Source organism: Ambystoma mexicanum, chromosome 4q (assembly GCF_040938575.1).
Source record: "Ambystoma mexicanum isolate Mex_15411 chromosome 4q, UKY_AmexF1_1, whole genome shotgun sequence".
Lineage (NCBI taxonomy): Eukaryota > Metazoa > Chordata > Amphibia > Caudata > Ambystomatidae > Ambystoma > Ambystoma mexicanum.
The window spans coordinates 544,769,117-544,781,923 of NC_090928.1; the positions used below are offsets into that span (position 1 = coordinate 544,769,117).

A 12,807-nucleotide genomic window follows, 5' to 3' on the forward strand; every position below is an offset into this window, starting at 1 on the left:
CATCCTTTCCAGATTATTGTTAGGTTGCAAACAAAGATGTCAAATCTGCATAAGAAATCATTAGTACAAGGTGTGAGAGGAAAGGTGTGTGTTTACCTCTCAATTTGGAAGAAAATGTGAATACTCTAGGAGTGAACCGTGATATTGGAGATTGTTTGTTTTAGTAAATGGTGTTGCCACTAAAGATAAGAGCATTTGGCAATAGCTTATAGATATTGGAAAAGTGAAAAACACATTGGCGTTGCTATTGGAGCACAGCAAAGGCAGTCTGACTGTACCAGACTTGTCTATGCTTGATGTTGAGTCAACAAACAAAAGCAATGAATGTCAGTTTCAGCGTCTATCTGTTGCAGAAGGGAATTGTTTGTTTGAACATTACACTATTCATCCTTTACACTCACGTGAAGTCTGGGCGACAGTTTAGATTTGTATCAAATGAAAGCAACGAAAGGTGCACCAATCAGTATCTGGGAAGAGACATTAGAAGCCGGTTTTTCCCCAATTCTTTTTACAACTAGTACAGGAGGGAGATTGGATGATCACATGGTGCGAATCCCTGCTTCAGAATATCATTGTACAAGAATGTATTCAGAAGATTCACGATTCTGCACCAACGTTGAATATATTTTTCACTTATTTTATGAAAGTGACTTTTCAACATTATGTTATGCTGTTGCTCATATACTTCAGACTGGAGCTAGATTTCAAAATCTTTCTGCATGTGAGATGCTGCAACGGGTAAAAGAAAAAAATTAAGTTTTCGAGGGTAAACTTACGAATGTTCTTGCTACAATGAGGAGAACTAAAGAATACTGGTATAGGAGACACTCTGAGGTTAGATGCATGATCAGAAACTTGGGCTCTCCAACTTGGTTTGTTACTTTTGGTTGCACTGAACTTGCAGAGTGGATTTGTGAAACTACTCCACAGAAAGAAAACATAGAACACATGACACCAGGAGAATTGTGTTCTGTGGATCCTGTAAGTGTATTGCGGTTCTTTCATCACAGATTTTTTGCCAAATTACACTTTACATGTAATAAAGAAAATGGTCCATTAGGCACTTTGGAACATTTCTTTTGAAGGAAAGAGTATAAGGCACATGGGGCTCCACATATACATATACATATGCTGTTGTGGAGTAAGCTGCTCCTCAGTTTGGCAAGGAAAGTGATGGCTGTGTGATGGAGTTCATAGAAAAATATGTTACTTGTTCCATTCCAGCTCAGCACGCAAATCCTGATCTACAGAACAAGGTGGACAGGTTTCAAAAGCACCCCTGTGGAAAGTACTGCCAGAAGAAATACAAAAGTAAAGACAAGTACTACACTAAGTGCAGATTTGGCTTTCCAAGGCCCTTGACACCAGTTGGCCAGGTAAACAGTTTGATGTCATCTGTTCAACACCATGTTACAGGAAAGTCACCAAGAAATACATATCTTTAAAAAGAAGTAAGGAACGCCAGTTCATTAATGATTACAATCCAGTCATTGCTCAGCTATGGAATGCAAATACTGATGTACAGTTTACTTCTGATGATACAACAGCTGTTGCTCGTTATGTTACAGCATACATGACAAAAGCTGAAAAGAGCAATGCAGCTGAAGTATGGGACGATGTATCAGCAGATAAAAGTCTTAGTCAGATACCTTTAAGCTTTGGTCTGAAGATGCTTTCACATAGAGAGTGTGGTAGCTACGAGGCTAAAGATCGGCTAACTAGTTTGACTCTGTATGGACGTAGCATTAATGTAGTTTGGTTAAGTCTTGCACCAGCTAGTACTAGAAATCATGTACTGAAGCCTTTGAGTGAAATTGAGCAGTTAGCTGAAACACTACCTGGCAGTACAGAGATTTTGAAAACCAACTTGATTAATACAAAGTAAGACAGTGGGCCTCATTACGATCCTGGCGGTAAGGCAACAATGGTGCCGGTAGTGCTACCGGAGCTGTTGTTGCCTCACCACCTCATTACGAGTTCTGCTCGCAGGGCTGCCCTGTACGACTTGTCAGACCAGATGTGCAGAGCGGCACCCGCTAGCAGAACAGGATGCTAACAACGGTCCTGTGATTAACGGGACCGGTGTTAGCATCCTCCCCATTCCCATTGAGCCCTCTAGGGGCTCAAATGGGAATGGGGATGTACCGTGTCCGGGTCCCGCAAATGGGAATTACCGGGCCCGCAAAGGTCGGAATGGCCCGGTAATTCCAGTTTTTCGGGACCCAGACCGCTAAAAATGGCATAGCTTCATCCAAACTCGTAATGAGACCCAGTGTATGTTGCAAAAAAGCGCAGAAAACTCTTTGGTCAAATCTTCAATATTTGAAAGATAGTTCAAATTCCAAATGTATTGGAGAAACAAGAGTCATCCAAATAGGTGAATGTTGGTTTATTCTTATTATAGCCGCCACGTGTTTCGACCATACGGTTGTCCGCAAGGCAAGTTGGTCTCTAAGTTGGTCTCTAATGATAGCATGGAAAATAAAGCAGCCCGTGTAGTGGGTGTACTGCTTAGTAAGCTCTTAGTAAATTACTCCAACCAGTTGGTGGTAAAGTGTAGCGACAGCCATTCATCGAACCTGACTGTTTAGTAGGTTAGCTACAATAGTCAGTGGAAATTCAGTCAGCAATATATCAATTTATCATATATTCCCATATACAAGGTCCTAATACCTGTCACTGGGTATAGAAGAGCTCTTCTCTTATATATTACTGACTGAATTGCCACTGACTATTGTTGCTAACCTACTAAACAGTCAGGTTCAATTAATGGCTGTCGCTACACTTTACCACCAACTGGTTGGAGTAATTTACTAAGTGCTTACTACGCAAAAAAAAATTAAAAGCATATGTACATATGTAAGTGGGAAGTTGTGTTGTAATAATTTGTTTTAAGTTATATTGAGTGTACTCTTTGTACACAGTTACTGCAACACTAATGCATTTCTATTCGTGAACAGTACATATAATTGCAAACACTTTTAAAAGTTAAATAAATGTGGAAAGAAACATTTTTAAGAATAGGGTTATTTGGAGGAATATGGATGCACAATTGCTTTTTATTTTACTTTGTATACATAATACATTGTTTTCATTAGCCCAATTGTCTGTATTGTTAATGCCAATTATGTATGGAATAACAAAACCCTTGAAATTCAAGGAGAAAGCTTTAGTTGCAGGGACGTTAAGGTGAGCAATACATTGTGACAAAACCCTTAAAACCTTTGTCAGGGCCAAGTCCACGGCCTAAATTGTTATTAAGGTAAACAAAGTGTTCATGAGCTAACATAAATTATGTTATGTCTAATTCCATTATTGATGTAATCAGTTATGTACAATGTTATTAGTGTTGTCGCCAGTGATGGCATCAGTGATGTGATTTTTAACGTCATCAGTATTCTCATACAACATGTAAATAGTGATATCATCAGTGATGTGATCTGTGATGTCATCATTGTGGTCATATGATGCGCATCGGGGGGGTGAAGTTGAGGTGGCTTTAGCTGAATTTCAGAGGTTTTGTTGTGTTAAGTTCTCATCTTAACATCCCTGCAACTAAAGGTTTTTCCTTGAATATATATACATCTACATCACTGTTGGTGTTCCTTTCTTCACTACACCCCCCTCTGGAATGGCTACCTCTCTTTGGGACTCAGGGCCACTACCTTTCCCTAGGGTCTCCTCAGCCATCCTTGTTTCCTCAAAGCTTGGAGGCTCTTTAGCATTTTGGGCTCACTAACCTTACTGCCCGAGGAGAGGCCCCTTTCCTGACACATATCGGAAAGGGTGCTGACTTTCAAGCCCTTCATGGAATTCATGTTCAGTTCCACACTACAAAAAATACCTGGCAGTGTTTCTAACGTTTCCTGCACAGTTCTTTAATGTGGGAAGACTAAACTGTAGGTTCAGTACTAGGCGGATCTCAACCGCTTGACACCAGTGTGACAAAATAACTACTGCTCTGAAGGAGTACAGGGGCGAACAGTAGTTTCTAAACGCATATTCAGCCCCACAGTATTACTAAACCAGCAGTGATCTCCCTCATAAAAAGGAAACAGGCACAACCATGAATGAAACGCCTCCTTTGCCTCTTTAAGGTAGCATGGGATGAGGGAAGACTATTATCTTCAAGAGGGATGTGAGCCAGCAAGGAGGCATCCAAACAACAATACTACTGTGGTATCAAAAAAACAGAAATGTCCAATCAAGCTGCTGTAAAAAGAAAATAGGAGTCTTTACTTAAAATAGAAATACAAACACACAATTAACAATGCTAACAACCTACCACAGCAAACAAATACACAAAATATTCAGACATTTGATTGAAAGAGGCACCTGGGTTATGATGACAGGTGTATGTAGGTGAAGTTTACGTGCAAATATAGATTTCATAAACAGGTATCAAGTCGATCTTAATTGTCACTAGAGCCCTTAAATCCAGGCAGTGGGACAGAACATCTGTGGTATACTTTTAAATCGTCTTCTCAGGGGTCGTCAGCATTAAGCCTGATATCCAGGCACTTGCCGGGAGATCAGGTCGGTGTCTGCACGGTCCAGTCAGTTAGATTGGAGTCAAACACTGTGCACTTCAACAAACAGCAGCCGCTTTGAAACGGGAATAACGTTTGGAAGGGTTTCTCGATGCATTCACTCAACTGTAGTGATAAACAGGTTCCAGGAGGTCCAACGAAGCAGTGTGGTTCAAAAGCAGTGATTGGATCTTAGGCACTGGAGAACAGGTAGGCCGGTTCAAGTCAACTGCTTGAAGCAGATCAAAGTGGTTTGAAGAATGGAGAATGTGAAAAGCAGCTGTATCGTGTCTTGTAGCATCTCAAAAATGGGTGGAGAGTGGTTAAGTCACTTCAAAATCAGTTTGAACCGGGAAACAGAGCCCATATCAGCTCCTTTTTATCCTGGATTTCTGAAGGACTCTGCCCAGGGTCTAAGAGGAAAGGTAAGTACATGCAACATGCAACTTCCAGTGGGCAGAGTTTGGGCTAACAATGTGTCAGTAGCAGGCCAGCTTTCCAGCAACACGCCACTCCAAATGTTCCCCATATGTAGATGTGTGGACAGTCTTGCTCCTTCCTTAAAAATTCTTATCTTCATCCCAGTGGTAGTGGACTTTGGGCAGACTGATACCCGAATAAGATTCCAGAGAAATCCTTCTTACCAAAGATTATTCAACCATGGGGGTCCCACCCTTTCATATAGTCAATTTTCCAAAGTGGATGGTCCATTCTAAGCTTTCTGTAAGTGGCCAATCCCTGCTGCTGTCACAAGGGTTTCTCCTAGTGATGAGAGCTTCTAGAGTGCTTCGTGTGCAGGAAGTTGGGAAGTGGGACAGCAGGAATAGGGTAGCCTAGGCATTTTCAAGATGGCAGGTGCTCTCTCCTGTGTTCAGAACCTCTCTTTGGCTTCTCTATGCTTCTCCCTGCCTCTTTCTGCCTGACATCAAAGGGTCTGCTGTCAATATCTCTCTGTGTGACTTTACCCTTGCTTCCGCCCCAACTCTTGGGGGCATGCCCTGTCTTTTGGGGAAGGAGTCATGACTTTTCAACCTGAAAACAAAGGAGGTCTGCAGGGATAAGCCCGACTTCTTGTGCGTGAGCCCCCAGCCCAAATGTTCTGACAACAGTAGGAGCCACAGGAAACCAGTTGATAATAAAATGACAGATTGTTTTGCCAATCTATAACTGTATATTCTTATAGGCCACTATATCAAACCGATTATGGCTTTATATTTAAGAAAACTGACACCTGACATTTGTGTTACACAGTTATATATAATTTAAATCATAGTTTCCACCATTAAAGGCAAACTACATGGTAGCTGGTGATATATTAGTAGATAAGTAACAGGCAAGAGAACACACATACATTATACGTTTTCAGTATGAAGCATTTAGAAAGTAAGGCCTGAGTAGCAGAGCTGACTTTCTGAGAGAATAAAAACATAGGGCCTCATTACACGGTAGGCACTAAGGGAAAAACGATACCGGTAAAGGATTACCGGCATCGTTAACCGGATTTGCCAATTACGACCCACCTACCCGCTATTAGCAGCACCGCTAAGTACGGTGCCTCTAATAGCGGCACGGTCGTGGGCGCGCAACCCCTCGTGGCGGCAATAGCGGCATGGCGGAAATAGGAGTCCATCACAAGACATGCGAACATGCAAATAGCGGTATGGAGCAGGCCCAAAAAGCCCATACCGGCATGGCGGAAATACCGGCATCGCGAACCACCCGTAAAGGGCCACGTGCAGTGTTCCCAACTGCCACAGGTGCCCACAATCAGCACAGGTGGATGCAATGGACACTGGGCCAGCACACCCCTTCCCACACCCATTCACACACCAAAATTATTCCAATACTAGTATCATTACATGGGCTGGAGGACATGATTGCATTGCAACAGCAACAACAACAGGCAGCACAGAAGAGACACAGGAGGAGGAGGAAGGCGAGAGAGGCACAGCAAGCCCCACCAGTGCAGCTAGTTGTACCACAGAGGCAGCCACCAATCCCCAGGATCAGAGCCAGTCCATTCAACCTAACCCCTGCGCAGATACATACCCTGTACCGTCTGGACCGGGATACCATCACCACCATTGTGGACATGATACACAACGACATTGTCAGCCTCATAGACATCTGTACTGCCATCCCCCCTCTACTGAAGGTGGTTACTGTGCTCCACTTCCTGGCCACAGGCACCTACCAGCATACGGTAGGGCAGATGCATGGCATATCACATCCATACTCTCACGCACGCTGAACCAGGTGCTTGATGCCCTCCTGAAGCACACAAGTGAACACTAACCCTGCCACAGACTGCCCAGGAGATCTCCAACACCAAAGTTGGCTTCCATTCACTGGTAGGCATCCCAAGTTGCCTCAGGGCCATCGACTGTACCCATGTGGAATTGGTGGTCCCAAATGCCAATGAGGCAGTCTACTGAAACAGAAAGCAATACCATTCCATCAACGTCCAAATAGTATATGACTCTAACAAGATCATCACACATTGTTGTGCCCGATATCTCGGATCAACCCATGATGCAATGGTCCTGCGTAACTCAACGATACCCCGCTACATGGAGCGACATGCTAGACAACGTTCGTGGCTACTTGGTGAGTAGCATGGCAAGCACATGGCCGTGTGATGTGGAGAGTAGATTTGTGGGGGGGGAGATGCATACTCCAACTGGGTGTGATTGGGGGAGGAGAGATGCACACTCCAACTGGGTGTGATTGGGGTGGGAGAGATGCATACTCCAACTGGGTGTGATTGGGGGGGAGAGATGCATACTCCAACTGGGTGTGATTGGGGGGGAGATGCATATTCCAACTGGGTGTGATTAGTTGTCAGGATAAACAATGCCCATACAGAATTACACCACTGTCCCCCGAGGCAGCCCACACTGGACCTGACACATGAAAAGCACATGCAAGTAGTAAGTTGCACAACAATGAAATTAAGCCATTACCCCAACCATGCCATATCCATCCACATGCACATTGCACATCAGACCATACCCTCTATAACACAATGCAGCTACATGCAGCCAATATGGACAATGGATATGTACGCTGAACAGCATCACAACGGAAATGCGACCTTGAGTGCATACAAAGGGATCACCTGTAGCCATTATACTGATTCACACCCGTACACCACTACAGAAGTGCCGCATGACAGCATGGGGACATCAACTTCGGAATGGCAGTTCACTAGCAGTGTGGTTCAAACGGTGCCAGGACCAAAAGAATGACTGGACCTCACCCAGTACATGGCAATAACTGCCATAGGCATGAACAGTGCATGCACACTTGCAAGGACTACATCACCTTCCCACATTGCAGTTACTTTGATTACCTCCATGCATGTAGGGATTTGTGGATGACATTCACAATGCTAAATTGAATTGTGTGATATGTACTGGTTCCACTTGATGTAATCACTTACACATACACATTGTTGCACCCATGCAGGTGATGCTGGCTATCCCCTGAAGAGGTGGCTCCTTACCCCTGTACGGAACCCACAGAACAGGCACGAAGAGGAATACAATCATGCACATACCCGTACCCGTGTGGTAATTGAGCAGACATTTGGCCTTTTAAAGACACAGTTTCGGTGCCTCAGCAGGTCGGATGGGGCACTCCTGTACGGGCATGAGAAGGTGGCCAAGATCACCATGGCATGTGTCATGCACCACAATATGTGCATCAGACGGAATGTGCCACTGCCCCCTGACATTGAACTGCAACCACCTGGTGAGGATGATGATGAGGAGGGAGAAGATGGGTCTGCACGTCATGCAGGTGGCGATGCACAGGAGGGACGTGCTGTGCGCCAGCATCTGATAGACCAATATTTCTAATACGCATGGATGAAGAGTGTGCAATGGATGTTGGTATTGGGGCACTGGGTTTTGTGGGGAAATGTGCACTGTGCTCTGTCCACCAGTAAAGCACACATACACAAAGAAAATTGTCCACTCCTGTGATTCGTCATGTCACCAGTGTGTATTTATTTATTTATTTATTTATTTATTTATTTATTTATTTATTTATAATTTATATAGTGCAGAACCACTGACCCTAAGGCTTATGGGCGCTGACAACAAGCAAAACAAATAAAACGTTCAAGAAGAAAGAGGTCACGGAAGATAAAAGTTATACCAGAAGGGAGGATCTCAGACCAAAGAAAAGGAGATTAATTAAACAGATAGGTCTTAGGTCCTTTCCTAAACACTCTATTAGAACTTTCATTTCTAAGTTTAAGTGGAAGGTTGTTCCACGCAATGGGAGCCACAGAATAGAAGGCTCCACTCTTTGTCTGAGATAATCTGCAGTTTGGAACGACAAGTTGAGAGAGGCCATTAGATCTGAGACTATAGTTACTGGTCTTAGGTTTAAGTTCTTCTTTAAGGTAGTTGGGACCAGAACCTGTCAAGCAGTTGAAGGAGATGGACAAAAGGCAAAAGAGGATACGTTCCTTAATAGGAAGCCAGTGAAGTTCCCTTCTAGATAGAGTTAAGTATCGTAAGTATAAGAAGTGCATGGACCCAACTACACAAACACCTTCCCCCCTCCCCAACACTCCCAAAAACACTTTCCCCCCTCCCCCCACAACACTCCCAAAAACACTTTCCCCCCTCCCCCCACAACACTCCCAAACATGGCTTGCACATCAGTGACATTTCCTCGCATATGCGGTTGGTGCAGGCTTCTATGGCTTGTCTGATGCCTCTGGCATGTTCCCTGCACTCCTCCCTCGCCGAGGCAGCATCGCCCACATGCTGGCCGACCAGCGCAGTGATGTCTTCCTGGTGCTGTCGGATGATGGCCATGTCATGGCCTCTGTGTCTGCGTTGTACGGTGTCGATGTGTGATGTGGGGCGTGGGCTCGGTTGGTTTGACTGCTGCGGGCTGGGTGTATGGTGTTCAATGGCCGTGATACAGGTGTCCTCCACATCGGACATGGGTGCCGTGGCAGCTGCCTTGCCGGTGGAGCTATTAGTGGCGGACAGTGTCCCTTCCGCAGGTGGATCGTGCGTGGGGGGAATTGCTGGAGTGGGTGCTGCAATTACGTCTGGCGGACTTTCACGTCTTGGTGACATGGGTGGCTTTGTGGGTTTGGCCCTCAACGTGCTGGCCATGGTGCCTGCTTCCATTCCCCTGGCCTGTTTCTTGGGAGGTGGGGCCTGCGTCGCAGTGTCCTGCTCCTCACTATCAGATTGTGAGCCTGTGGGGGACAAAGAGAGGGATAGCATTGGTGATGGGTCAACGTGCTTCATGCAGATGTTGTTGTTCCGGCTGTTCTATGCATTTGGACTTCATGTTTGGCCATACAGGTCATTAGACATGTGGGTGGGTCATTCATGCATGAGTCTGGGTGACACGTGTCTGGGGTGCTGCATGCATGTTTTTGTGTGGGGATATGCACAGCATATGGGCAGGGTTATGTGCATGTATGTTTGATGGCTCCATCCATGAGATGATTTCATGGTCACATTTGGGAGATTACCTATGTTTCACAGTGCAGTGTTTTGTGTGGACCCTCACCTCCACCTGACGATGACGGCACACCTCGCTCCATTCTGCCTACTCCCTCAATTGATTCGACCCCAATGGTGCTTGCACAGGTCTCCTCCGACTCCTGCAGTTTTATTGGGGATCCTCCACCGCCTCCTGTGCCCATGGCCAGGCTCCAGTTGGCAGCTTGGATACTGCATACACGGAGGCATAGTTCGTCCCACCGCTTGCGTACATCCTTCACAGTGCGGGGAGTGGAGCCCACCGCACTGACTTTACGGGCCACCTCTGCCCAGATCTCCTTCTTCTTAATTAGTGTGGGACGCCGCATGTCATTTGCAAACACGACCTCTGCGTTGGCAGTAAGTGTGTCTGATAGCATTATCAGTTCTTCATTTGAGAAGCGCTCCTTGCGCTGCCGCGCTGCTCCTTTTTTTATGGCCTTGGGCATTCTCAGTGGTTGTATGGACGATTTTGCCAAGCTGTGGTGTGGCTGCAGGTCCTGGGGGCAGAGGATGGCAATGGATTGTGTTTTTAAACATGGCCGCCGTGCTCTTTCCCATTCCTGTGCGATGACGCTACTTCCGGTTCCGCTTATTTACGGTCAACGCTATTAGCGGTTACCGCTATTAGCGGTTAGCGCTAATGCCGTATTCTAGGACTGCGGAAGCGCAATCAACGCTTTCCTAGGTGCCGCTAAGGGACTTTTCGGGGCTTTAACGGCATGGCGCTATGGTCCTTACCGGCATGGCGCTAAGCTTGTGCCCGCATACTCGTGATGCCACAGACACGTTATTAGCGCCATGCCGGTAAAGACTGTTACTTACCGCCTACCATGTGATGAGGCCCATAATCTTTTTACACAGTAAGAATAAAAATAGCTTAATCTTGCATAACCGCACAGATAGCATTTCCTCACAAACAACTAAAAGCATTAAACATTGCTAATTTCATAGCCATTGTATGGGAGGAAGGGTCTCTAGGAGCCCCATCCCCCTACATTTCTCACCAACCTCGGGCTTATGACTCGCCGGCAGCCATCTATGCACCTGGGCCCAATGCATGAGACTGCATGGCTCACCATGTAGCATGATACACTTAGACTCCATTTGAGTACAACTATCTAGGCCTCAGTGGCACAAGCGGCCTGCAGGGCTGCAGCTCTCCCCCTCTCGACCGCGCACAGCGAGCCAGCACTCCCCTCACCCTCCTCCCCATGGCGGCTCTGCTGAAGGAATGTTCTCATGAGCGACTCGGCGCGAACAAGTAACAGTACAAACACTGTATCGTTCACCTTCCGCAGTACATCATTGACCTGACGATGACTGGACCTTAAACTGGGGTCTGAGAAAAACAAAGCTGCCTCTTTAAAACATGTCCTGTCTCATCGCAGACCCCTGCATCTATAATATATTTTGTGAATAACCCCCCAACACTGTTCCCCGTCTGAAGTGTCAGACATGAATGTTAAGCCCGTGTGCCACCCAGCTCTATCCATGCTGCTAAGCCATTTGTAAGGAGGATGAAATAGCCTCAAGTCCATAAGGCTGATTGTTCACATTAAAATGGGACAACCTTTGCCCATCCCAGAACACCCACATGTAAAGTTATCAAATATATGTATATTCGAATGTGCCGTTACTAATCAAGGGTTACTGTTGCTACACAATATTTTAAAAAGCTATGTGTAAAATCCATATGCACAATATGATCTCCCATAAACACGCAAGCTCACAAGTAGATAATTAAGTGTTGTAATATGTACAAGTCTTTTAAAGTAATAAGCAGCGCCTTTATCAATGAAATGTTGTTTGAAGTAATTGTTCAACCCTTGAGCATGTACACAAGTTTGATTATAATTAGAATGTTGCAGACTTTCACTGATGCTGATGTATACGCCAACATGGTTCTACCTCACGTTTTTATGCTAGCTTTTCCCATGTGTCCCCGCACCCAGATGCAAAACTATAGCCCAGTGAATGATGTGATGTTAACAAAACCTTTATTGATTCTGTAAATACAGTACTCATGAACGATTAAAAAGTGTAATACATATAGTGCTCATAAGCTCACATGATATTTGATATAAATAAGCATACATGCAATTGTACTGGCATAACTAATTTATAATGATGTGCATGCAACCCTGTAACGTAGACGCGCGAGAAGTTACAAGGCCATCTTCCCCTTCGCCTGGAGAGCCGCGTATTCAGCCCTCACTTCCCTCCTCCCAAGCCCCGCTGGTGATTGAAGGTCCTTGGTTTATTGATGTTAGAATAACACTGATACACCTCCTTGCTTTCTTGCTGAACCCTCACAAGTTATTTTCCCCCACTCACGCTCCCTGTCACCCGATGCAACCATAAACCCACTGCGTACCGCCATGCTCCGGTTAAGAGAATTATGGACAGCAAGGCCCCACATCCCACCGCCTTTTGATGTGCCAGCTATGTGCCCCCCTGACCCAATGGTACTTTAGTTCACCCCAACCTCGACTGACCATGGTGGCGGTTATTCACTCTTGTACTAACATAATATAAAAATGTCTCTTACTACATCTAACAAAGTAGAATGATAAAGGTACCCCGGCCCCTGCCCCTGATAAGACACCTGGACTTATGATACTGAGCCTTTTGTTAACAATGATTTTTATGATGATGTATTGAGAAAAACCAGAGTTATATATTATTTCTTTTATGATGTTAGATTAACAACTTGTAGGAGTTATATGACAGATTGAAGTAAAAGTTAGTAATGAATG

The 12,807-nt window shown here is 45.2% G+C and overlaps 1 protein-coding gene across 1 annotated transcript; it reads right to left on the reverse strand.

Moving 5' to 3' along the window:
* Nucleotides 1-697: 697 nt before the first annotated feature.
* On the reverse strand, nucleotides 698-10,497 carry LOC138467264 (myb-related transcription factor, partner of profilin-like). The gene is made up of 3 exons (XM_069607276.1): nucleotides 10,077-10,497; nucleotides 9,190-9,756; nucleotides 698-729 (listed from the first exon to the last, which is right to left on the reverse strand). Exons 1-3 carry the CDS (start codon nucleotides 10,495-10,497, stop codon nucleotides 698-700), a joined length of 1,020 nt encoding a protein of 339 aa, XP_069463377.1.
* Nucleotides 10,498-12,807: the final 2,310 nt, after the last annotated feature.

Excerpts from the sequence above, each read along its gene's own strand:
- LOC138467264 (XM_069607276.1), bottom strand. The coding sequence starts at position 10,497 with ATGCCCAAGGCCATAAAAAAAGGAGCAGCGCGGCAGCGCAAGGAGCGC. Across the intron at positions 9,757-10,076 it reads GCCGTCATCGTCAGGTGGAG|GCTCACAATCTGATAGTGAG; the intron begins GTGAGGGTCCAC and ends TGTCCCCCACAG. Across the intron at positions 730-9,189 it reads GTCACTGATGTGCAAGCCAT|CATCTCACATGCAGAAAGAT; the intron begins GTTTGGGAGTGT and ends TACCCGTTGCAG.